The sequence below is a fragment of the Crocodylus siamensis genome, chromosome 3 (genome assembly GCF_052110815.1).
Source record: "Crocodylus siamensis isolate JL-2025a chromosome 3, ASM5211081v1, whole genome shotgun sequence".
Classification (NCBI taxonomy): domain Eukaryota; kingdom Metazoa; phylum Chordata; order Crocodylia; family Crocodylidae; genus Crocodylus; species Crocodylus siamensis.
The window spans coordinates 241,319,474-241,342,574 of NC_143397.1; the positions used below are offsets into that span (position 1 = coordinate 241,319,474).

The window sequence follows — 23,101 nt, forward strand, 5'->3', positions numbered from 1 at the left end:
TCTGGGGGGGCACCGCACTGCCAACCGGGTGGAGGATCCCCCAGCAGCTGATTGCCAAGCCAGCGGCAAAGCTGGACGTGCACTTCGTTTCGTGGCTGGTGCTTCCAGGGGGCGCACCCCCTGTGCATCCCCAATGCCTGCACCCCCGGTAGACAACCCCAGTTTAAAACAGTAGGGAAGTTTTAGTAATAGAAAAGGTATCCTACCCAGTCCTGAGGGGAAAAAAGGACCACCCATAATTAAGATATGGAAGGAAGGCGGGGAGAAAGGGATCAAATAGGGGTGTGGGGGAGAGATGCTTTCTTGGAAAACTGTTAAGAAATTTGCTAAAAAATATATATATTTTCTGCGTCCAAACCGAACCACTGGAGGAACATTTTTGGAGCCGGGGAGGGAAGCGCAGGCAGTCGGGGCTAGGCAGCAAGTTGTGCAAGGAGCTCGGGACGCGGGGAAGGCGGGAGCCGCAGGGAGACTAGCGACCCGGCAGGCACCGGGGCCCGGCAGGAGGCGCGCGCTGACACCGCGGGCCGGCAGCGCCACCCCCGCGGGGTTTCCTGGGCGCGTTCCGGGGGCAGCAGGAAGCGGGGGGCGGGGCCTCGCATTGTGACGCCGTGGCCCCGCCCCGCCCCGCGCGCCACGGGCGGGTCCGCGTGGGAACATGGAGGCGGCGGCGCGGGCGCGGGGAGCCCGGCGGGGCCCGGGCCTGGGCGCGGCGGGGGGCCGGTAGCGCGGTCCGCGCGGCGATGGCGGCGCCGGGCCCCCCGTGGCTGGGCGCGCGGCTGCGGGCCGGGCTGGAGGTGGCGCTGCGGGTGCCCAGCCTCTTCCTCATCGACGCCATCTTCAACGCGGCGCCGCTGCCCGCCGGCTCCCGGGGCGCTGCGCTGCTGGGCGCGCTGCTGCGGCTGCTGGGTGAGCCCCGGGGCTGGGGGCGGGGGCCGTGGAGGATACCCGGGCCGCGCCGGCCCGCGAGAGCCGAGCCGAGCCGAGCCGGGCCGGGCGGGCAGGAGCTGTGGCTGCGTCCCGCTCCCGCTCCGTCTGCCCGAGGGCCGGGCCGGGCCGGGCCGGGCCGGGCCTGACCCCGCGGGCGCCTGCGGCCCGGGGTGTTGACATGAAAGGAGCATTTGTGTTTCTGGGCAGTAAACGTAGCCGGGGTGAGGGCAGGCGTCTGGCGCCGCGGCTTCAGGCACAAGTCGGGGTCAGTTTACACCTTCCAGACTCGCTCAGTCAGAGACAGGCAAAGCTTTTGCAAGTAGTAGGTCCTTTCATCAGATGGTATCGTTTCATCAGATGGTATCGTATCCGATAGTATCCTTTCACCAGATACCAATTTTCTTAGCCGATTCGGTGCACGGACTGACAGGGCTAAGCGCCTCTGCTCGGGTTTGACTTCCCTCCCCTGCACTGTAGAGAAGGAGCATCTCTGTCTCAGGGTGCTAGGGCCCTGCTTCAGATTCAGGCTGGGTAGCAACTGGCTGTGGAGTTGTTTCATATTTGCAAGTACCTATTTGATAGCTCCCTGGCTCTTTTTTCTAGCTGGATAGTCTTTTTTAGGGTGTGATCGTTACTTTGCCCATGTGTGGCCGGTGTAAATTGGTTGTGCAATTCACCAGTGAATTGCATTCATGTATGTAATGTGTAGTGGTGTGAGTGGTGTGACAGCCCGCCCCTGGGTGCATTGGATTCAGGCAGAAGTCAGGGTAGATTTGCAAAAGCCACGTATGAGCAGAGAGGGGCACTCAGCTGTATCAGTCAAGTCCAGCAAGACTTTCACCTTGTTGGCTAAGCCAGGACGCAAGAAGCAGCTCGCTTCATCAGATACAGATTTAGTTAGCCAACAAGGTGAAAGTCTTGCTGGACTTGACTTATACAGCTGAATGCCCCTCTCTGCTAATATTTGGCTTTGGGTCTTTCTTTAACCCAGGGATATTGAAAGCATCTCTGATTCTGAGCGGTAAATGTGACCAGAGTGATTGCAGGTCTCTGGTGTCTTGGTTTCCCAGTAGACTTGCACCTCATAGACCAGCTTAGAGATGGGAAAAGCTTTTTTGTAAGTAGCAGCTGGCTTCACCGGGGACTGATTTCAGTAGTTGAGAAGGGGCAAATCTAGCCTGACTCCAGACTGATGCAGCTGAGTGCCTCTGTTCACACTGGGCATCTGGCTGTGCTTTTACCTGTAGATAAATGGAGCATTTCTGTTTTGGGGCAATAAATGCCAGTGGTGTGACCAGTGTGATGGCAGGCCTCTGCTTCAGACAGAAGTCAGGGTAGATTCATACTTTAAAGACTGACTAAATCAGAGATGCACAAGTTTTCATAAGCAGCACCACTTTATCAGATGCTGATTTCTTTAGCCTATGCCATGCAAGTCTAACCCGACTTCAGACTGCTACAGCTAAGTGCCTCTGCTCAGGTTTGACTTTGGGTCATTCTTTTATCTGTAGAGAGAAGGAACATCTCTGTTTCTGAGTGATAGGGCCCTGCTGCATGTTCAAATTAAAGCTGGGTGGAAACCAACTATTGAATTGTTTCATGTGTGCAAGTACCAACTTCACAGCTCACTGGCTTTTTTTCTAGGTGGACAGTCCTTTGTATGGTGTGATAATTACTTTGCATGTATGGCTGGTCTAAATTTATTGTGCGATTCACCGGTTAATTGTGTTAATATATGCAATGTGTAGCAGCCGCCTAAATGCAACCAATGTGACCAGTGTGATTGCGGGCCTCTGGAACATTGGCATCAGGCAGAAATCAGGGCAGACTTTGCACCTTACAGACTAACTAAACCAGAAACACACAGGCTTTCGTAAGTAGCAGTCAGCATCATCACATACCACTTTTATCAGCCAACAAGATGGAAGTCTAGCCTGACTTCAGCCTGACACAGCTAAGTGTCCCTCTGCTCACGTGAGCTTCGGGTCTTTTACCCATAGATTAGGAGCATCTCTGTTTCTGAGCAGTAGGGCCCTGCTACACATTCAAATTAAAGCTGGATAAAAATTAGCTATGAAATGGCTGTATGTTTTTCAAGCACCAACTTTCTAGCTCCCTGGCTCTTTTTCTAGCTGGATAGTCCTTTTTATGGTGTGATAATTACTTTGCACGTGTGGCCAATCTAAATTTACTGCAACTTTCACGGGCTGATTGCATGTTCATTACTTTGCACCTGTGACTGGTCTTACTTTGCATGTGTGGCTGGTCTAAATTAATTGTGAGATTCATCAGTTAATTGCATAATATATGTAACATGTAGCAGCGGTTTAAATACAACCAGCATGACTAATGTGATTGGAGGCCTCTAGCATCATGGCACGTGTCAGGCTAGATTTGTGCATTGTAGACTAAATCAGAGATGCATACACATGTAAGCAGCAGTTAGCTTTGTCAGATACGACACGGTGCAAGTCTAGCCTTCAGACTAACGTGGCCAAGTACCTCTCGCTGCTTATGTTTGGCTTCAGCTTGTTCTTTTACCCATAGATAGAAGAAGCATCTACGTTTCTGAGTGATAGTGTTCTGAAAATATTAAGTGTCTTCAGATGCCAGTATGGGATGCCCTCAGACTGCTGTTGCTTATATTGAGGCAGTTAGAAAGACTCTGGGCTCAGTGGTCTTTCCCCTAAAACAAGGAGGTTAGAAAGCCCTGACTTATTTATTCCCTGTGTATGAGATTGTAGCTGGTGCGGGCAGCTTTGGCGCTGCTGCTTTCACTTTGTGGAGGAAGGAGAGATGATCTGTGGTTCCAGTCCCTTTCTCTGAGAGCACTGAAATACTCTGATTTACTTGCACCTCTCCCACCCTTGCATCTCTCAGCTAGTAAAGGTGAAGCCTGAAACAGACAAAACGAATGATGTTTTGGGGGAAAAATTCTATTTGCGTATCTCAGTGGACATTTCGGACTCCTTCATGGCAAGAGAGAAATGCTTTATCAAATGCCTTGATATTAACCCTACGTAGCTGAGACTTGGTGGATATGTTGTGCGATCTCCATTAAATTTTGTAATAATAGGATTAAATGATTAAGGAGTTCTGCAGAGCTATATTCATACAGTAGCTTTTCCAAAAAAAAGTTTTGGGGAAGAAGCAGTGGTTTGTTTTATTTGTAATGTTTATAAATTAGACTGAAACACTTAACTGTGCTGAAGGGGCTGGTCCAGTAGCAGATGACCTACTGACTTCTGGGGTTTTCTATCTTTAGTGTATCAGAAACACTTTAAATAGAGAGGCTTCTCCCTTGGATCATATAGTGGAGTGTCTGTTGCTCGCTCGCTCGCTCTCTTTAATCCTTCATTCCCTCAAATTAAGAAAAGTTTATAGTCCGTGTTTGTAATCAGACACTGGGATCTTTTGAGTTATAGGTACAGACTTGTTTTGCAGTTGATATATAATGCAACTTCAAGATGAATACACTGGCAGGCAGGGACTGCATCCAGGCAGACCTGGAAAGGTTAGAGAAGTGGGCGGATCTGAACAGGATGCGGTTCAACAAGGACAAGTGCAGGGTGCTGCACCTGGGGAGAGGGAACCAGCATGATGGTTATAGGTTAGGGGCTGACCCTCTCAGCAGCACGGAGGCAGAGAGGGATCTTGGAATCAGGATTGACTCCAGGACAAATATGAGTTGCCAATGTGACAAAGCAATAGGCAGAGCCAACCGCACCCTGTCATACATCAACAGGGACATCACTAACAGGTCCAGAGAGGTCTTGCTCCCCCTCTATGCAGCGCCGGTCAAGCTGCAGCTGGCGTACTGTGTCCAGTTCTGGGCGCCTCACTTCAAGATGAATGTGGACAACATGGAGAGGGTCCAGAGGAGGCCACTCATAATTGAGGGCCTCCATGGCCAGCCCTATGAGGAGAGGCTGAGGGACCTGAATCTCTTCAGTCTCCGCAAGAGGAGACTAAGGGGGGATCTTGTGGCTGCCTACAACTTTATCAGGGGGCACCAGCAGGGACTCGGGGAAAGTCTGCTTACCAGGGCCCCCCTTGGAGTCACCAGGAACAATGGCCACAAGCTGAGGGAGGATCGGTTTAGGTTAGATATTAGGAAGAACTACTTCACGGTAAGGGTGGCCAGGGCCTGGAACAGGCTTCCCAGAGAGGTGGTGCTCTCACCTTCCCTGGAGACCTTCAAGAGGAGACTGGACAGGCACCTGGCTGGGGTCTTATGACCCCTGCCACCCCCAGTGCCCCTTCCTGCCCATGGCAGGGGGTTGGACTCGATGATCTGTCTAGGTCCCTTCCGACTCATTGATTCTGTGATCAACAGTATATTGGATTCAGAAACATCCTTTGGATCACGCCATATTAAATGGGGAAAGCTTGCCTTAAAACCATTGCAGCAAAAGATAGGTCTTATTGTACTTGTAGCAACTTACTATTATTTTTCCTATTTTAAAAAAATGTAACTATGTATGGAATCAGAGAAACAGTGTTCTGGTGGAAATTTCAGTGATACTCTGGGGGGAATGCTGTTCAGCACTTTAGAAACCCTGTTCCAGATGCATACCTTGCTGTTAGAGGAATGAATGGCTCCATAACAGCCTTGTTTTGCTTCAAAATTGTATAATAAATTTCCAATTTTGTTTTTATGCAATAGCCTTGACTTCACTAAGATTATAGACATTAAGTTGGAGGAAAACTAAGCCTTAAAACTGTTGTGCAGTCTTTTTATTACCCTGTTGTGTAACCTCTCATTTTATCTCCCTAGTTACCTACTCTCTATCTCTTTTTGCTTCCAGTTAAGAGATCTGCTTTGGTGACACTGGTCTGTTGTTTTTAATTGCCACTTCAAAAATAGTCTCTCTTCATATGAATAAACTGATTTGACAGAGTAACTGGCAGCACTGCTAAGGCTGAGATTCAATTTGAAGGACAGGGTTGGGGTCAGAGAAGTTCAGTGGCAATTCCATGTGATTTTGAGTTAGAAACAACTATTATCTAAAGAAATTATATCCTTTTGACACAGCTCTGATGTAACTGAAGGTCAAACTCTGGGTACCACATTGCTAGGAAGATACTGACAAATTGCTAGGAGTTGAGAAATAATTTACAATTGGAGAGTGGTTTGAAAAAGTAAAAAAGATTGATTAAATGTTGAATACAGAGACGCTATACACACATTTAGTTGGGCAAGGAGTTACAGCTACAAAGAGATGAAATAGTATGGAAAAATGTAGGTGGAACATGAGGAAAACTGTCTTGAGCAAGATGTATTAGGCTGTGCAGGATAGTCTCCCAAAATGAAATGGCAGAAGCCCCACCGTTTAGCAAATACTGCACAGAACAATCTTGCGTTAGCAAGGCAATGGACTGGATGACCCACAACAGGGGATAGGCAGGATTTGGCTGGGGGTGATGTGACATTTATGCAGTCAAGGATTTTGCCCAGGTGGTGGCTGGGCTGCTGGGAAAAAGCAGCAGTGGTGGTGCACAGGAGCCTGCCTGCCTTTTAGATCAGGATAACTTCTATCTTAGGTGCCTCTGAGCATTTGTGAATGCTCAGTGTTTAAAAGTGACCTGTAATATGTAAATGCAAACTAGTTATTCTAGGCAGGAAGGGAAAGCCAGGTTGCCTGGCTATGTGTTTCAGAGCAGCTGAACGGGTGAGACGCTTGTATTTAGCACTAAAGATATCACAAGAATGTGGATGCAAAAAATCATCACGTTCTTTGAGTCCTGCTAATGACTATGGGTAAACAGGAATCATTGATTCTTTCCAAGTGTTTGTACAAGAAATAGTAAATGAACTCACTCCTACCAGAAAGATGATTCTAAATAATAATTTGGCTCCTAATACAAGACATTTCTTTAAAATTAATTATAATCTTGGAGTTAACTGCTCGAGTCTCTTCCTTAAACTACCAACTTCTCCAAGTTAGTCCTTAATCTTGTGAAGGTGCCCCTGACATCAGCCAATATTGCTTAATGAATGGGTCTTGGTAAGATGTACAAATGTCTTATTTATACCTGACATTTGATTCTTATCCACATCATTCTTGGATTGCTGTTTCCTTTTATACAGTCCCTCAACACTGCTAGGATAATAATCATTGCCAACACTAGTAATGGAATGCAAAGTTGATTGCTCCATTGTTTCCAAGATGCCATGTGAAATGAATACAAAACCACAGCATAGGAATTAAGACTAACATTACTTCTGTAAAACTGTGGTATACGTACTTTGCAAGTAATGCCATCCTAAGGTTACTAAGAAAATTTTGCTTTAAACCATGTATTCCTAGAGCGTTTGAAATAATCTAAAAGTACCAATTTGGTTGGCTTTTTTTTATAAGACCTATGTTTGTCCTTAAATAAAATAGATCTGTGATACCTTTGGATTATAGAACAGATACTGATAGCAACTTTTAGACTTGGTAGGAAAACAAAATCTATCCAAACCTGTATGTCAATTAGTTTGAACAGGGAACCGCGGAATAAAATCATCCAGAGACTAGACTGTGTTAACTACGGTTTACATGATGACTTTGGATTCTTACTCCATTACCAGGATTCACTTTTGTGACCCCTTTGTTCCCATGGGTTCTTTGCTTGTTTGCTTCCGCCAGCACTGCCCTTTCTCCCCCCTCCCTGCTGCTTTGTATTCAAATGTGCATGTCCTTCCACAGTATTTGATAAAGTGAGCTCTGCATCTCTAGATGAGGTCGAGGCCCTTCTCAGAAAATGGCAGTACAGACTAAATTAAACCCAAAATGGGTCTGAATATTTTGGACCCTATGGATTTGTATTTGAAAGCTCTGGGTTTATCTTGGGAACCATATTTTCACGCCTAATGGGCTAACATTGCATGGTATCCTGTGCCACCCTTCAAAGGATCTCAAAGTACCCTGATTGAGAATCACTGCTTCAGTCTATAAGGTGCAAATCTACCCTGCTTTCTACTTGACTTCAGCTCAACAAAACTAACTACATGTATAGAACAGTCTCCAAAGTTTCCTTCTTAAATCAGAAGGAAAACTTGGTTTTTAAATCTAAACTAGAAACATTTCTTTAAAATTACTCTAGGTACAAATCTAGGGCAATGAGGAAACAGAATGTAAAACTTGACAGGTTTAATTTCTTTGGTTTTTTCCTGGCTTGCAAGGACACTGCACCTGTAACGCTTCCAGACTAGTGTTTCTTAGCCAGTAGTTTTGATCTCTGCCCCTGGGATTGTGAAATCCAAATGGGAATGGGGTAGGATTAATGAAGCACTGAAAAATGTTACCAATCTACAAGCATGGAACTGAGTAAGGGAATGAGGTTCTTTACCTTTCCATTCTCCAGCTATTTCTCGGCACACACTAAATTGTTACTGCCATAATTATAAAAATAGGAGACTGCAAATACTTTCTGTTTAAATACATGGATACCTACTTGAAAAGCTCAGGAGCCACTGCCCCAGATATGTGACAAGAGATTGGTTTGCTGCCTGGGTCTCTTACAGCCGTTAGAAATATGCCGGTGCAGTAAAACTATAAACTTGAACCTAACTTTTCCATAGCTTCTTGCAGACATGAATAAGAATAATTTGGGGTAGTTATCATTTTTGTTTCATATCTTTGGTAAAGCCACACTTACTAGAAAAAAATGTTTACTATCAGTTCAATTTGTTTGAGGTGCTTCATTATTTTGGGATGTGACAAAAACTTGACTTTTTAGAGTGACGCAAGTCAAGGGAACACAAAATAAAACCAGTTTAATTTAAGCGTGAGTGGTTTTTAAATATAATTAGTGCTCTACTTAACGGCCCCTACATTTTAAATAACTTGATAAAAGGGATTTGGATTGGGTTAATAGTCCCAGAGACTGAAGTCCTGCATATGTCCACAGGGCCTGAATACTTAAAATTCATGAATAATGGGGAAAACACGCAAGTCTCCGCACAAGCTGCAAATAATGTTGATGGTAGTGGTAACTTACACTTGTATTATTTTTGCTTTGTAGGTGTTTGGTAAGTTCAAGACTACGGGAAAAGCATATTAAAGTAGCCCTCTTCTGCAGTGGGGTACCTTGTGCAAAAATAAACAAACAAACAGAGGTTTATAAAAAAAAAGTTATTTGCCAGTTTTATGGGACTTTTTAAAATGAATGCAAGTGACTGAATTGAAAAGGAAGAGTTGAATAACTGTAGCTCAAAACTAATAAGATAAAAATGTATGGCCAGTTTCTGTTGCATGCTAAATGATTTCCATCTGTTTTTTTTTAGGTGTCTTTGTATCCAGTGTGGTTCTGGTCTTGCAGCAGCGAGCACTTTTCAAGTTTTATATGATCACCTCAGCTTTTCTGCTTGCTGCAACTTCAGTATTGGTGAATTATCATGCTTCTTTGCACATAAACTTCTACAGTGCCTACTATACAGCAGCTTCTGGAATTCAGTTCTTCCCTCATAAGGGACCCTCGCTATGGATGGCACTTTCTGTCCTTCAGCTTACCTTTGGAATTGGATATGTTACGTTGTTAAATGTGCAGTCCGTATATTCTCAACTAATCATACTGGATATATTGATCCCTATAATAGGATTGGTTATTGAATTACCTTTTCATGTCAGACAGATTTTAGTTTTTACTTCAGGCCTGATTCTGACATTATATACCACAGTCATTTTAGCTATGAAAATTAAATGGTTCTATTATTCTGCGCGATACGTTTATCTCCTTGTAAGGCACATGTATCGCATTTATGGATTACAGCTATTGATGGAAGACACGTGGAAAAGGATCCGTTTTCCAGCAGTACTGCGTGTCTTCTGGCTAACAAGACTCACAGCACAAGCTGTTGTATTAACGTATGTTGTCAGGATGGCAGAAACTGATACAGAAGAGCAATTTTACCTAATATCTTGGGATAATTGTTGGGAATTAATTTGCAGTCTTATTATAAGTGGGTGTGATTCTACTTTAACTGTCTTAGGCATGAGTGCTGTAATTTCTTCAATTGCCCATTATTTGGGACTTGGTATTTTGGCTTTCATTGGATCAACTGATGAAGATGACAAGAAGCTTGGTTTTGTAGCACCAGTTTTGTTTTTTATTTTGGCTCTGCAGACTGGTTTAAGTGGGCTAAGGCCAGAAGAGAGACTAGTTCGCCTAAGTCGAAACATGTGCCTTTTGTTAACTGCAGTCCTGCATTTTATCCATGGAATGACAGACCCTGTGTTAATGTCTCTCAGTGCCTCCCATGTGTCGTCATTTCGCAGACACTTCCCAGTACTGTTTGTTTCAGCTTGCCTTTTTATCCTTCCAGTCCTACTCAGTTATGTCCTTTGGCACCACTATGCATTAAATACATGGCTTTTTGCAGTTACAGCATTTTGTGTGGAACTCTGCTTAAAAGTAATTGTTTCTATCACTGTTTATGTTCTGTTCATGATTGATGGCTATTATAATGTGCTGTGGGAAAAGCTTGATGATTATGTCTACTATGTCCGTTCAACGGGCAGTATTATTGAGTTTATATTTGGAGTGATCATGTTTGGAAATGGAGCTTATACCATGGTATTTGAGTCGGGAAGTAAGATTCGGGCTTGTATGATGTGTTTACATGCATATTTCAACATATATTTGCAAGCAAAGAATGGCTGGAAGACTTTCATAAATCGTAGGACTGCTGTTAAAAAAATTAACTCCCTTCCTGAAGTAAAAGGAAGCCGATTACACGAAATTGATGATGTATGTGCAATCTGCTACCATGAGTTTACTACATCTGCTCGTATTACTCCCTGTAATCATTATTTTCATGCACTCTGTCTTCGGAAATGGCTGTATATTCAAGACACTTGCCCAATGTGCCATCAAAAAGTATATATTGAAGACAAAGAAAATGCAAGTATTGCTAATAACAATGGGTTTGTTGCACCTAATGAAAATCCCATACAAATTGCTGAAGAAGCTGCTGATGCTGAAAATGAACTAAATGAAGACAATGACAGTACTGGAAGTGAGGAGGAGGAGGAAGAGGAGGAAGACAATGAATGCTTGACACAACACCTGAATGAAACGCTAAATGTTGACTCTGATTCACTCGGTGATTAAAATGTCACTTAAAAATCCAGTGTCAGGCTGTTTGTTTAAAATTCAGTTCAATAGAATAAAATTATCATTTATCCTTGTATACTTAAGCACAACAACAGTATCTCAAAATAGAGTCTGTGAATGGTGGTTGTTTACTGTGGTGTGCTACTGTAAATATACCTCTAATTACTGCTGGTCTCTTTCGTGACCACCTTAAACTTGTGTACATTATTGTACATGGAATAAAATGTTTTCACATGTTTTTAAAACAAAGTTGGACAAACACTTTTTAATTGTGATAGTGACATATGCAGACCATCAGCTGTGCCAAAGACTGCAAGCTAGTAAATGCCCAAGTAGAGACTGGTGGGGGGAAGGGCGGGAACATATAAATAAGTCACTGTGTGGACCTGGTAGGTATAAGCAGAGGTGACCAATTCTGAACAACAACTTGTTGACAGCTCTGTTCTTAAATGTGTAGGTAAAATAGCCATAAATTGCAGAGCTGTTTAAAAACTGAAGTTTAGGTTGGTAGAGGATTAACTATAGGAACAGCACTTACATATGTAAAACAGAATGAAATTCCTGTGTTTTCTGCTTGTTTAAGCATAAGATATTGAGAAAGTATTGCACATTCAGTAGACTTCCTTAAAGTTAAATCTGAAACAGCACTGGAAAAGATGACCAGACAGGCCAGCTAGCATAGACTACCGCTGCGAGGGAAACGGCAGAGAAGCTGCCTGAACAAAATACAGACCAAAGTGTTTTAGGTTTAGGTGTTTATTCCTGCAGCTCTTAACGACAGGTTATCTCAGCATCTCAAGGAAAAAATAAGTGCTAAATACTGTACCCCTGGATGACATGCTTAAGATCTTGTAGATTTGACTACTGAAACCTCACAACGATTTTCTTTTGACTTGACAAAGTATGCAAAATGCATGTAAGATAAAATTAGCTTTACATACTTGAAAAGAAGACTTTAATAGCATTGTTGTATAAGGTGTTTGCCAATTCAAGTGGGTCTTCTTCTCTTACTGTGGCCATTATCTCCAGTACTTGACTAAAAAGAGAAAGATTTCATATTTTGAGTAATATTAGCACTGTTTATAGCATGTACATAATTAACTCTTCCAATCATTTGGAGTAATTTAGTTACTAAGAAACCAAGAAGGGAAGGATACTTCTAGTGAAAGGTTTCATCGTTACTTCTGTCAAACCCCTTAAAGTTGCCCCGTGCTGCTCAATGGTGTAGACTCATGTTTCGGCTTGAATTTTACTTGAGCAGGGAATAATTAAACAGTCTTACATCCCAATGAAAATGTGATTCTGTTGATTGTCCTTCTAAATGACCTTACTCTGTGTGTGACAGTTCTACCAGCCTCCCTTTTGGGATGAGTGAAGTAGATACCCCCTGTGGAAGTAAATAATTTATGTTGAGTATAGTTGATTCACTGGCTCGGAGACTGTTCATTCCTGTTTGTGTTCCAAACTGAAGTTTTAGTAGAAATACCTTCAAAGAGCAGTATTACTGCTCATACATTTATCCTGTGATTACAAGCTGTAGCTATAAAAAGAAATCTAACTACCTATTAGAGACCCAACCTTCACTAGCTGAACTACACCATTAAAGGCCTGTAGCCTGACCATGTTTTTTGGCAGTATCTCACCCTTCTACATTTATGGCCATTACTTTGTCTCTTAAATAGTTAAGGCATCTTCATTTTCACTTATCACACTTCAACTTAAGTAAAGTTAAAGCCACACTGAAGTAGCCAATATAATATTTGGTCTTTACCAGCTTACAGCTGACTAATATACAGCATGTAAGTTTGCTAAATGCTATATGAAGATATAAAAGGCCACTGACTTCAAAGCAACAGTTTAAGCCAAGTCTTGTACCTCTTGTTACAATTAAATGACTACTATTACTGAAAATAAATGTTTCTTCTAATATCTGCTTCAGCTATATTTAAAGTGCATCTGTTTCTTATAGTACTCTGGATGGAAGCTCATGCTATCCCCCAGGATCTGTAAATAGGGGTTTAACAGTAAAAAACACAAAGGTGCAACAGCAGAGCATCTGCATGCAGCCAAGGAAAGGTGTGCCCTACAAGACAGCATGCACAGGGAGCAGAAGAGATCTTTACAAATTACATGCATAATGATACATAACTGTCATAAAAAAACCTTTCAGCCAGTCAGAAATCACTGATATTCCCCTGAAGGTTTCATGCTGCTTTTATGTTCTTTTTTTATTCAAAATGTAAAATACACAAAGTTCAGAGACTCCTATAGAAGAGCAGCTGGAAACCCTTTTTTTCAGGCCACAGGCTGGAATGACTTGAGTCAGGCACGGGAAAGACAAGTGCTAGGCAGGACCTATCCGTGGCTGCTTCTGCCCATGGTAATATGGGGAAAGTACCTGTTGCCAAAGTCTGTGTCTACAGACCCTAGGTTACCCCAACCTCCACTATAAACTGTTACTATTCATAGTTTCTGTAACTTTAATGATGTCTTTTCAACTATGATCAATCCATACTTTTTCAGAAGCCTTTAAGTGGTGCTCATTAGTAGGATATTATGGAGGGTGAATCCCTTTGTACTCAAAGAAACTATGCTGTGGGTTACTTGCCAAATTCTTAAGATTCTTTAGTAGTTGCATCCAAGTTTTAAAAGTCTCTCTTTAAAAAAATAAATTTATGTAACCTTTTGTAGAAGGAAGTAAAAAAGCAGAGGCTGATTTCTGACCAGGTAAATCTATTTCACATTTGGTTTGGTTACACATGTATTTATGTTTTTGCAAACTTGTTGCTGGGCTGAAATTGAATTAAAGTCATTTATAACACAAGGAGAGCTTTTCATTTAATTTTTTGTGCTAGTGAATGGAAGCATTTAATATGTCAGCCAGGCTTTAACAGTGGACCAAATTTCAGGTTTCTGATATTCAGTGATGATAATTTTTAAAACAATTCCCTATTCAACTAGAACGAGCGATTCATTTGCTATTTTTTCCCATTCATGCAAGTTCCACAAGCACCTGAAGAGTTTTCCTTCTATTGAGGCATTCATGTTCATCTTCAATCCTCCCAGTCAAACTTGATTTACTGCCCTTAGTCTGTGGCTGGTTTTTTGCTTTTTTATATGCAGCAGCAGAATGGAGCTGCTGTGATCCTACTACATTTTAGACGGCTGCTGATCCTCAGGTTACAGATACACCAGCCTGCTGGCAGGTTCTGAAATGGGCTTAAAGAAACATAAGCTATTCCTGCCTACTGCGTGTCATGCCGTTCCCTCTTCCAAAGGTATGACGAATGTGCCTCATGGTGCACCTGCTGTAAATACTGCCACAGCTGGAGCAGCAAGGAGACTGACCGTAGTTGGGTTCTTAGTTCTGTTCCGGTAATGCTATAGGACGGGTCACCAACATTTTGCAGTGAGGAATGCTTTAATGGAGCTTCCAAGCACAGGCTACTTCCAACCCAGCCCACCCGCAGTCACCACTGCCTGCCACAGTGCTGCCACTTCCCCCTGCTGCCTGGCTGTCACACCGGAGAACCCCACTGCATTCATAATGCCACAGAAGCCTCACAGTTCTGTGGGCCGCAGGTTGCCAACCCCTGCATATAGGAGAATTTTTTATTTTGGTAAGGAAATTTTAAGTTAGGGGAAGGAATGCACAAGGCTACAAGATAAAGACTTAATAGCAAGGGCCTGGGGTTTTCAGTGGTTTTAAGCATTCACTACTGCTGAAGCTCAGAATCTTTGCAAATAAGCTGCTTACATACTTGGTGAAATACAGCAAAAGCTTTGTTACCCAGCACACGTGGGAAATGGGGGGTGCCAGATAACCAAATATGCCAGTTATCTGAGAGGCGCAAACAGGCATCCTTGCCTTTTTGGGCCACCACCCCTCCCTGGCATCAGTGTGCCAGGGGACAGAGAGAGGGGCCTGTGCAAGCTGCTATGCCTTGGGCTGTGGGGGCTCGGTGAAACTGGAAGTGTCATGGTGGGCACTTCCAGTTTCGCTTTTGCCACATCAACCAGCATGCTGGTTAATGGAGTGTGCCAGTTTGTAAGATGCCGGATAACACGGCTTTTGCTGTATATCTTTACTCTAGATTCAATAACCTCATTAATTTTAAGCCTCCTAAATTCAGTAAAGATAAACCTTCTTCAAACTCTTTAAAACGTAAAAACGATGCACTTACATTATATGGCAGGGTTCATTTCTGTCCTTCAAACAGTGTCCTATTTCCCACTTCTTTTTTGTGGGAAATGTAGTTTTTATAAACTTTGATCCAGCATGAGTATTTTTTATTCCACACCATGGGGCATCTAGTTAAATCAAAGGTATTAAAAAGCAATGAAATCATTTGGTAATAGCATGTAATTGTTAACTCTACTGTCAATTAATACAGTTCCTCTTTCCATACAAAGGCTTCTGAGGGCTTCAGTCTAAGTGCATTCTCCTCTCCACTCCCCTTGTCTTTCCACAACAACAGTATGATTAAAAGACAGATATTTCTTGTTATGAATGTTCTAATTAAACTCATTCTAGCTTCTCATCCCATTTTATATTTTCTACAATTGTAATATATCAAAAAACGATCCACTTTACCTAGCAGTAATGTAATGGGAAAAAAAAGAGAATTGCTATGATGAGGGCTGCTAGTAAATGTTTTGGATTGGGAGTCCAGAAAAAAAGATGACAAAGCTGATATGGAAATACAGAGCGCCCGAGTGAGAGACTAACAACAGAGGGATGGGGGTGAGGAGGGGAACGCGACTAGGTTACAGGTGATACAAACTACACTATATATGGCCCAAGGAGCTGTATGTACACATTATAAGAATCCCTGACTAAATTCCCATGTTTCATTTCAAATCTTGGTGGGGGAGGAGGGAAATGGGGAATCAAATTTACTGTCAACTGAGTCCTATGAGAATCCATATTTAATGGTTGTTTAGTAGCGGTTAAAGTAAATGTGAGGAGACATAACATCTGCTAGAGGACCAATTTAAAATCACTGTTGATTATTCCAGGAGGTATTTTTCAGGCCTTTTTCACGTTGTTTTACTTAATTACATGCAATTTATTGTTATGTATCATAGTGTGGTACTATTATTGCCAAATGGGAGGGAGTTAATCAAAATCTTTAGCATAACACACATTTGGTACATCTAAACAGGTCCACACTTTTTAAAGGTACCTGGGCAGGTGCAAGGCATCCAGGTGTCAGCTATTATTATCTCGCACACATTTACTCATTCACCAAGCTCAGGATTTGCTAAGGTAGCCCATGCTTCTTCTAGCAGAACACAGCTGGAGCCTCTTATTGAGCACTGAGCCAGGCGGAAGGCTTTTTGGACAAGAGAATAATTTCATATTCCTGGCCCTTGTTGCCATGGCACATCTGTGTCTCAAATCTGTTCTTTATACCTACTACAAAACAAGAAAACCCTAATATCCAATAGTTTTCAAATTGTGATCTAGTATTAAAGCAAGATGCAGTACAATCCATCTGGACAGCAACTTACCTGTCTCGATCATTAATCTTTCACTAGGAATTGATTTCAGCGTTTCTAAGTTGGCTTCTGTTTTCAATGAACTATAAAATCATAGAAATAAGGAGTAAATTTGGATTTAAAATCACTATATTTTAATATTGTGACTGTTCAAACTACACATAAGCTTATACATGGCTGGAGTTGTTCTCTCAGAGTCTCAAAAAGACTCATCATTTTTAGAAACTAGATACCATGTTGGTTGACTGCTTTATAATTATTGTGCTCACAGAAACTGTTTATCTAGCAAAAGTAGTTTCTTAAATTTACTTAATAACATGCAGCTACTATTTGCTTTAACTTGCATAACAGCTCTTAAATGTAAACTCAAGACACTGCTAAAAGTGGCAACCCTAGGGAGGCCGGAGGGGTTGTACGCTGTGCCAATCCTTGTTCCAGAAACGCACTTGTACAATCACTCAGACCTGGTAAAACGCATGGAAGCCTCTGCAGGGTTTCACTTGGCTCCATCTAGCAAAAACAAACTGAAGGCAGCTTGAGCCCAGATACATTTAACATTTCGGTCTCAATCAGATGAATATTATGGTTTCTGTCCCATCCATTGGTAGAACCAGGTGATCATATTACTTGTGGACTAGGTCAGGTAGTTTACAAGTGAATATTTAGTTTCTCTCTTAATAGTTTCCTCCAAAATACCAGCACTTGCAGCAATCAACAGCCTCCTTTATGTTCACATAATAGCATGAAAGAAGGGGTCAAGGCATTACCTCAATGAACTACTGGGAAATGTACAGTATTTGACAAAATAACTTTTTTCCAGCTAACAGATTTACTTTAGTAAGTACATGTTTAAATGAGCATACAGATGATCAGGAAGACTAATAAGCATCAAGGACTTAACCATATTTTTTAAAAAGGCATTACAGCTCAACAGCTATGACATTTTAAAAGCAATTTCATTTGAAACGAACTTACCAACCATTTATACCAATATAGAGATCCAAATCAATTATAGCAGCTGCTTCTTCCTTTGTGCCATCAAATGAATGTACCTAGAAAAATGTTTATATATTTTATCATGTGAGAAAAACCTATAATCCAAAAGTAAGATATGGTTTCTCGGTGTAATATAAAAAACATGACAATGATGCATTATTATACCTAAGTGGATTACACAATCAATGTGGCTTAGTTGATAGTACGTCTGCTTTTGGGTAAGAAAGTCACAGGATGAATTTACCAGAATTGGAGGTGAAACACTAGGCTGAAGACAGAACATGAAAAATTAACAGTGTTAGAGTTTGTAAATGTGCCTGCCTGCGTGGCCTGCCTTTCTCTTTTAGCTGAGGATTTTGGTTATAAACTAAAAATAACATGAAAGAGTTTTTTAAAAAATAATTTTAAAAATATTTTTCTCTACTAGCTAGTAATTCAGGACCTGAATTCCTGCAGGTACTGACTCATGGAAAATTACATCCAGACACAGTTTGGAGAAATGAACAAATGCAACAAATGAAAAGTTAAAAATGAAGATGTACAAAGTTCTACCACAAAGCTTGCAGCTTGTCAAGTAACTGCTGATGAGCGTTTCCTTCCAAAAATCTCTCTTAGGCATTAGTGATGGGAAGGGCAATGATGAGCAGGGATTAGGTTTTCCATTTCCCACAGAAAAACAGAGTAAAATGCAGATTTCTCATTTAAGTAGAGAAACCCACAGCTTTTGCAGTTTTGCAACAAGCCCTTTGCAGGCTGGCAGAGTGCACATGCACATGGCTGCCAGGCAGCCTGGAGAGCAGCTCCTTCAGGTAAGCTGGGGGTAGGGGAATGATTGAGGTCCTCATAGGGAGGGAAGAAGAGAGGGAGTTGGGCAAGGCTGGGGCTGCTGCCCAGCTGGGCACTGCATGGGGCTTGAGGCCCAGGCCCCAATGGGGAGCAGGATGGGGCTGCGGGTGGCTCATCTTGGGGGCAACGGGGTCAGCTCCCCAATGCTGCATGCACTCCCAGGGGAAGGGGGGGGGCTCATACCCCCAGATCTGTGTGCAAGGTAGGCACAGGCTGTGTGCTCAGACTCCCGCCCTGCAGCCCTCTCCCCAGTGTGTGTGACCTGGTGCCGCAGGACAGCATGGCTGTGCAGGAAGGCTGCTTGCCACTACAAGCTCCGAGCTGCTCTCATGATGTGTTTCTCACGCCCAAACCCATGCCGCTGCCCCCGGTCATGAAGAGGAAGTATGGCCAAGGCAGCACGGAACTGCAGTGGCAAGCAGCTGTCCTACAGAGGCCCCAGGGGACAGCAGCAAGGCAGAAGCCCAAGTGCACAGCCCACACCCACCCAGCACACATCTGGAGAGTCACGGGTCCCTCTGGCCCCACCAGGAGCATGTGCAGCAGCGGGGAGGCAGTCCCTCCGCCCCAAGCCTGCAGCAGGTGGAGAGCTAGGCTCTGCTCCTTTCCAGCAGCCACGGCTCCTGCCAAGGGCAGGGGGCTGCAGACCCAAGTCCCTGGCCCCAGGGCCCTCGCAACTGGGGGCCTCCTCCAGCAGGACTGGGGGCAATTGGCCTGTGGAGGCCTTTAATTTTAATCAAAGATTTTGGGGTTTTTATTAGAGAATTTGCTTTTTTTTATCAAGGAAAACCAGAATCCTCGATGATGAGACAGGTCTGGAGTCACGCAAACATAATTCTTACTTTAAAAGTCTGACTATTTTTTATGGAATGGTGTCTTGGCAACTGGTATCTAAAACATGCTCTGCTTAGGTTTTTAGCACTTTACTCTTATATACAGCTCAGATTTTTGTTACGTTTCAGGTTCTGGGCAGGATTGGTATAACCTTTGGGATGACCACAGCTATAGACACTGCAGAGCTAGGAAAGGGCCAGCATATGGTAGAAGGTGCTTAAGCTGCATTTCTGCCAAGCCAAAGAAAACTGCTACTGTCAGCAAAGAGTCTCTCTCTCCCTGGCCTATCCTTTTATCTTGCAAGAAATTGTTGGGTAAGCAATAGGAGGAATAAAAATGTGAAAGGGCTTGAGAACCTGTTATTAACTTGACATGTTTCAATGGTATATCAGGAACTCCAATTAGATTATATTATAAACAATAAGTTACAAGGGGACGGTACCAAAAATAATCTAAAAATATTAGATTGCATATAGTTTAGAAGGTTAGTTCATACTTACCACTCCTCCCACACACCTATCTCTGTTTCTTCTCATTATGTCTGTGAATTAAAAAGGAACATTAGCAAAACTGCTTGACAGAGGGCCAGTGAAAACATCTTTTCCCCCCTCAGAATCAGTCTTTGGCATTACTTTAAAACTGTGAGTGAAACCCACCTAAAAATTCAGCATGTGAATTTCTACAATGGAGAAATACTGGTAGTTTTGTTTGTTCTGACAGGTCAAATTGTTTTTCAAAGTATCTGTAAGGGGAAAAAAACCACAAAAATGTAGTGCAAGGCTGAATAAATAGCTTAAGTGATATAACAGCAGAATGGAGTTTTTATGCATATACATTCTTATCCACAAGAATCAAGACAAAATGGTTCTCTCTCATAGACATTTTTACCTGAGCAACAACTGGGCTTTGCTTGGGCAGCTTAATACATTAAGTGATCTATTTTGGAAATCAGATAAGTAGTAGTCAACTAATAAACCGGAGGATGACTCCTTTTTACCGCTTTGCCCCTGCTACCCCCAGGTTTTGTTTTGTTTTTTTCTTTTTTCTTTTTGGAAAACAGAACTAAATTTCTTTTAGGGAACTTTTAAACCCTAAAGAACTTTAGGATTAGATTTAGCACAGTTGTGGCAATTCTTCCCAAAGTTTCAGGAATAGGTAAGGAGAGAGATTATGAGGGTACCACTGGCCCAACAAACCATCAGAAAGTACATGTGGATTACTAAATGCATGGAAAGTATTCCCCTACACTTTGCAAACAACTAAAATCAAGCAGCAAATATGACATTTCTACAGCACAGTCATCCTGGAAATACCCAAAAAGTATTTTGGTAGATCTTCTTCTTCTATTCACACTTTCCAGTTACAGAATAGGGTCCCAATGTTAGGATGAATTCTTTTTGCCTCTGTCTATCCAAAATCTCTCTAGATATTCCATTATTTATTTCCCATCTTCCTTGTTGCATGCATCTGTATTTCTCATCTTTTATCTCTTTATCCCTCAAGGAAAGGGAGTAGTAGTGTTGTTGATAGGAGTCTTATAAAGAAGTACAAAAAGGGTGGGCAAAGTGAAACCAGCTAGGGTGCTGGTTTTCTGACATTCATTTTAAAAGGAAACCAATTAGTATTTCAACAACCTTGTCAGTTTCCATTTGCAGCTATCTCTGTCTCTAGAGTACTGCCATCAACCATATCTGCCTGGTTGTCTGCCAAACTGCACCCAGATCAGGCAAATTACAACCACTCAGGAAATACAGCAGAGGTACTTATGCTTGGCAGATGGCCAGCAATGCACAAATAAATCTGAAGAATAACATTAATTGTACAAGACTGGACAAAAGTTGCCTGTTCAGCAAACCAATGCTAACAGCATTTATTGGATTTCTTTATATTTTGTGGTTAAAAACTGGACGGAGCACTGGATCATGTTTGTCCATACATATCAAGGTCTTTTTAGAGGAAAGATTCAGTGTCCACCTGTAGCTGCATACGATTCGTAGGCTTGGGGTAGAATGGAAAAAGGTTAAAGTTCATAGATGCTTAGTTTAATGTTCATCCTTAGAGCACATAAAATGGAGGAAAAGAAGATGCAACAACTGCAAAGGCAGAGATATTGGTAGCATTGGAGAACCAGAATCAAGGGACAGTCTCTCCATATCTACCTCTGCCCAAGAGAGGACAAACGACAAATAAAAATTACAAGAGCTATTAAAAAAAAAATGAAGCCACGCCAACTATTTAAATACAAAAGCCATGACAGCCACCAACCAAACTGTTATTTAACAAAATAATACAAATGAACAGAAACACAATATCCAGACTATATAAAAAGCAGATCCATCATTCACATCTAAACAAGTTAAAGCTAAGTCATACCCTTGAATCTTCAAACCAACTGTTATCTTTTTACAACCAGAATTTTGTCTTTTTTTTTTTAAATATTTCTCTCCCTTTCTTTCCCAAGAAAAGACACCCCTAGACACATCCAAAAAATAGAAAAGCTAACTGACTACTCATAAAAGAGAAACAGCAAAATGATTAATTAGAAAGGGTGTGTGAAATGTACAAAGCAAGCCAACTGGGGGAAAAAATTAAAACCGTTTTTCTCCAAAGTTTTTTGTTATGTTAATCATCAATATATTTGAAATCCCAGCAGATGTACATTCAGTGATAGTTAAATTGATATTCCCTTTTCATTTCATATTTTAGAATGAATTTAGCATTTGTGAGATTCTAGATTGACATCAACCACTCACATATTAATGAAGATATGCACAACCCAAAATGTCAGCAAAAAATGTTTCCCTCGGACTGCATCTCAGAACACTGAATGGGGGTGTAGGTGGAGTCAATGCCTCCAAAACTTGGCTTTTTCCCCATAGCCAGTAAATACAAATGAGAATGCTTAGCTCGATATTAAAGGATCTCTGCCACCTCACATCATTTCTGATGCTGCAGCGGACGTACATACTACCAAACAGCACCAAATACTACCAAAATCATAACGGCAGCATTACATACCTGCTTGGCACAGAAATAGATAACTATAGAACAAGCTAGATAAGAGAAGCAGTACTGAAGTGTTTAACCTTGCATTTACAGACAAACCCCTAAACTTGCCAAAACAAGCCGATGAGAAGCTAAGCACGCGTGTTAAGTATCAAAAGGCCTGAGCCACAGCTCTCTGACGAAATAAAACAAATTAGAATCAATGATGTAAATGCTCTCCAAAGAAGCAATTCTGGATGTACATTCAGTATTGGATGTATCCAGCACTGGAAGTATCTCCAGATAAGTACAATATTTCTTCTCTTTGTATATACCTGGGTAGGGAAACTTCTGTTCTAGGAGTATTTGATCCATGCAAGTCCTGAGCAATATTATATTAGGAAACATGATTTACAAGAAGTTGGAAAAACTGGGATTAGTTATTCTGGACAAGACTGAAGGATTATTTGATACATCTTCAAGTACCTGAAGAATGGTTATAAAGAACTCTGGACAGACTATTCTCTGTGATCGCAGAAGACACAGCAAAAAGTAAAAGTCTTAAATTACAATAAGGAAAATTGATGTTGGGTTAGGGAGAACTTTCTGGGTGGCTTAAACACTAAAAAAGATAACCTAGACAGCTGCAGAGTATCCAGCCTTGGAAGTTTTTTATTGAAGACTGAACAAACTCTTAGATGACATGACTCAGGCAGGGATGATCTTGCCTTGAGTAGCGGGGGTGGACTAAACGAACTCCAGAGGTGCCTTCCAGCCCCATTTTTCTATAATTTTATAGCAGAAGAGAAGTTTCTAGACTGGTATTACCAATTTAACCATAATGTGTCGAATCGCTGAACTGTCTAGATAGTATTTTCATCTGCAGACAACTAGGCATTACCTC

General features: G+C 42.1%; 2 protein-coding genes across 2 annotated transcripts in view; one reads left to right on the forward strand and one right to left on the reverse strand.

Annotated features, from left to right (window-relative positions):
* Positions 1-614: 614 nt before the first annotated feature.
* RNF139 (ring finger protein 139) lies at positions 615-11,050 on the forward strand. The gene is made up of 2 exons (XM_090040612.1): positions 615-909; positions 9,206-11,050. The coding sequence occupies exons 1-2, from the start codon at positions 744-746 to the stop codon at positions 11,029-11,031; spliced, it is 1,992 nt and encodes a 663-aa protein (XP_089896738.1). The 5' UTR covers positions 615-743; the 3' UTR covers positions 11,032-11,050.
* A 724-nt stretch (positions 11,051-11,774) lies between these two features.
* Positions 11,775-23,101, reverse strand: part of TATDN1 (TatD DNase domain containing 1) — a 30,769-nt gene continuing 19,442 nt past the window's right edge. The window contains exons 7-12 of the mRNA XM_090040613.1: positions 19,869-19,954; positions 19,713-19,753; positions 17,512-17,588; positions 16,549-16,619; positions 15,219-15,345; positions 11,775-12,070 (exon numbers count right to left, since the gene is read on the reverse strand). Coding sequence (XP_089896739.1) covers positions 11,968-12,070; positions 15,219-15,345; positions 16,549-16,619; positions 17,512-17,588; positions 19,713-19,753; positions 19,869-19,954 — 505 coding nt within the window. The 3' untranslated portion in view covers positions 11,775-11,967. The remainder of the gene's footprint in view (positions 12,071-15,218; positions 15,346-16,548; positions 16,620-17,511; positions 17,589-19,712; positions 19,754-19,868; positions 19,955-23,101) is intronic.

Excerpts from the sequence above, each read along its gene's own strand:
- RNF139 (XM_090040612.1), top strand. The coding sequence starts at position 744 with ATGGCGGCGCCGGGCCCCCCGTGGCTGGGCGCGCGGCTGCGGGCCGGG. Across the intron at positions 910-9,205 it reads CGCGCTGCTGCGGCTGCTGG|GTGTCTTTGTATCCAGTGTG; the intron begins GTGAGCCCCGGG and ends GTTTTTTTTTAG.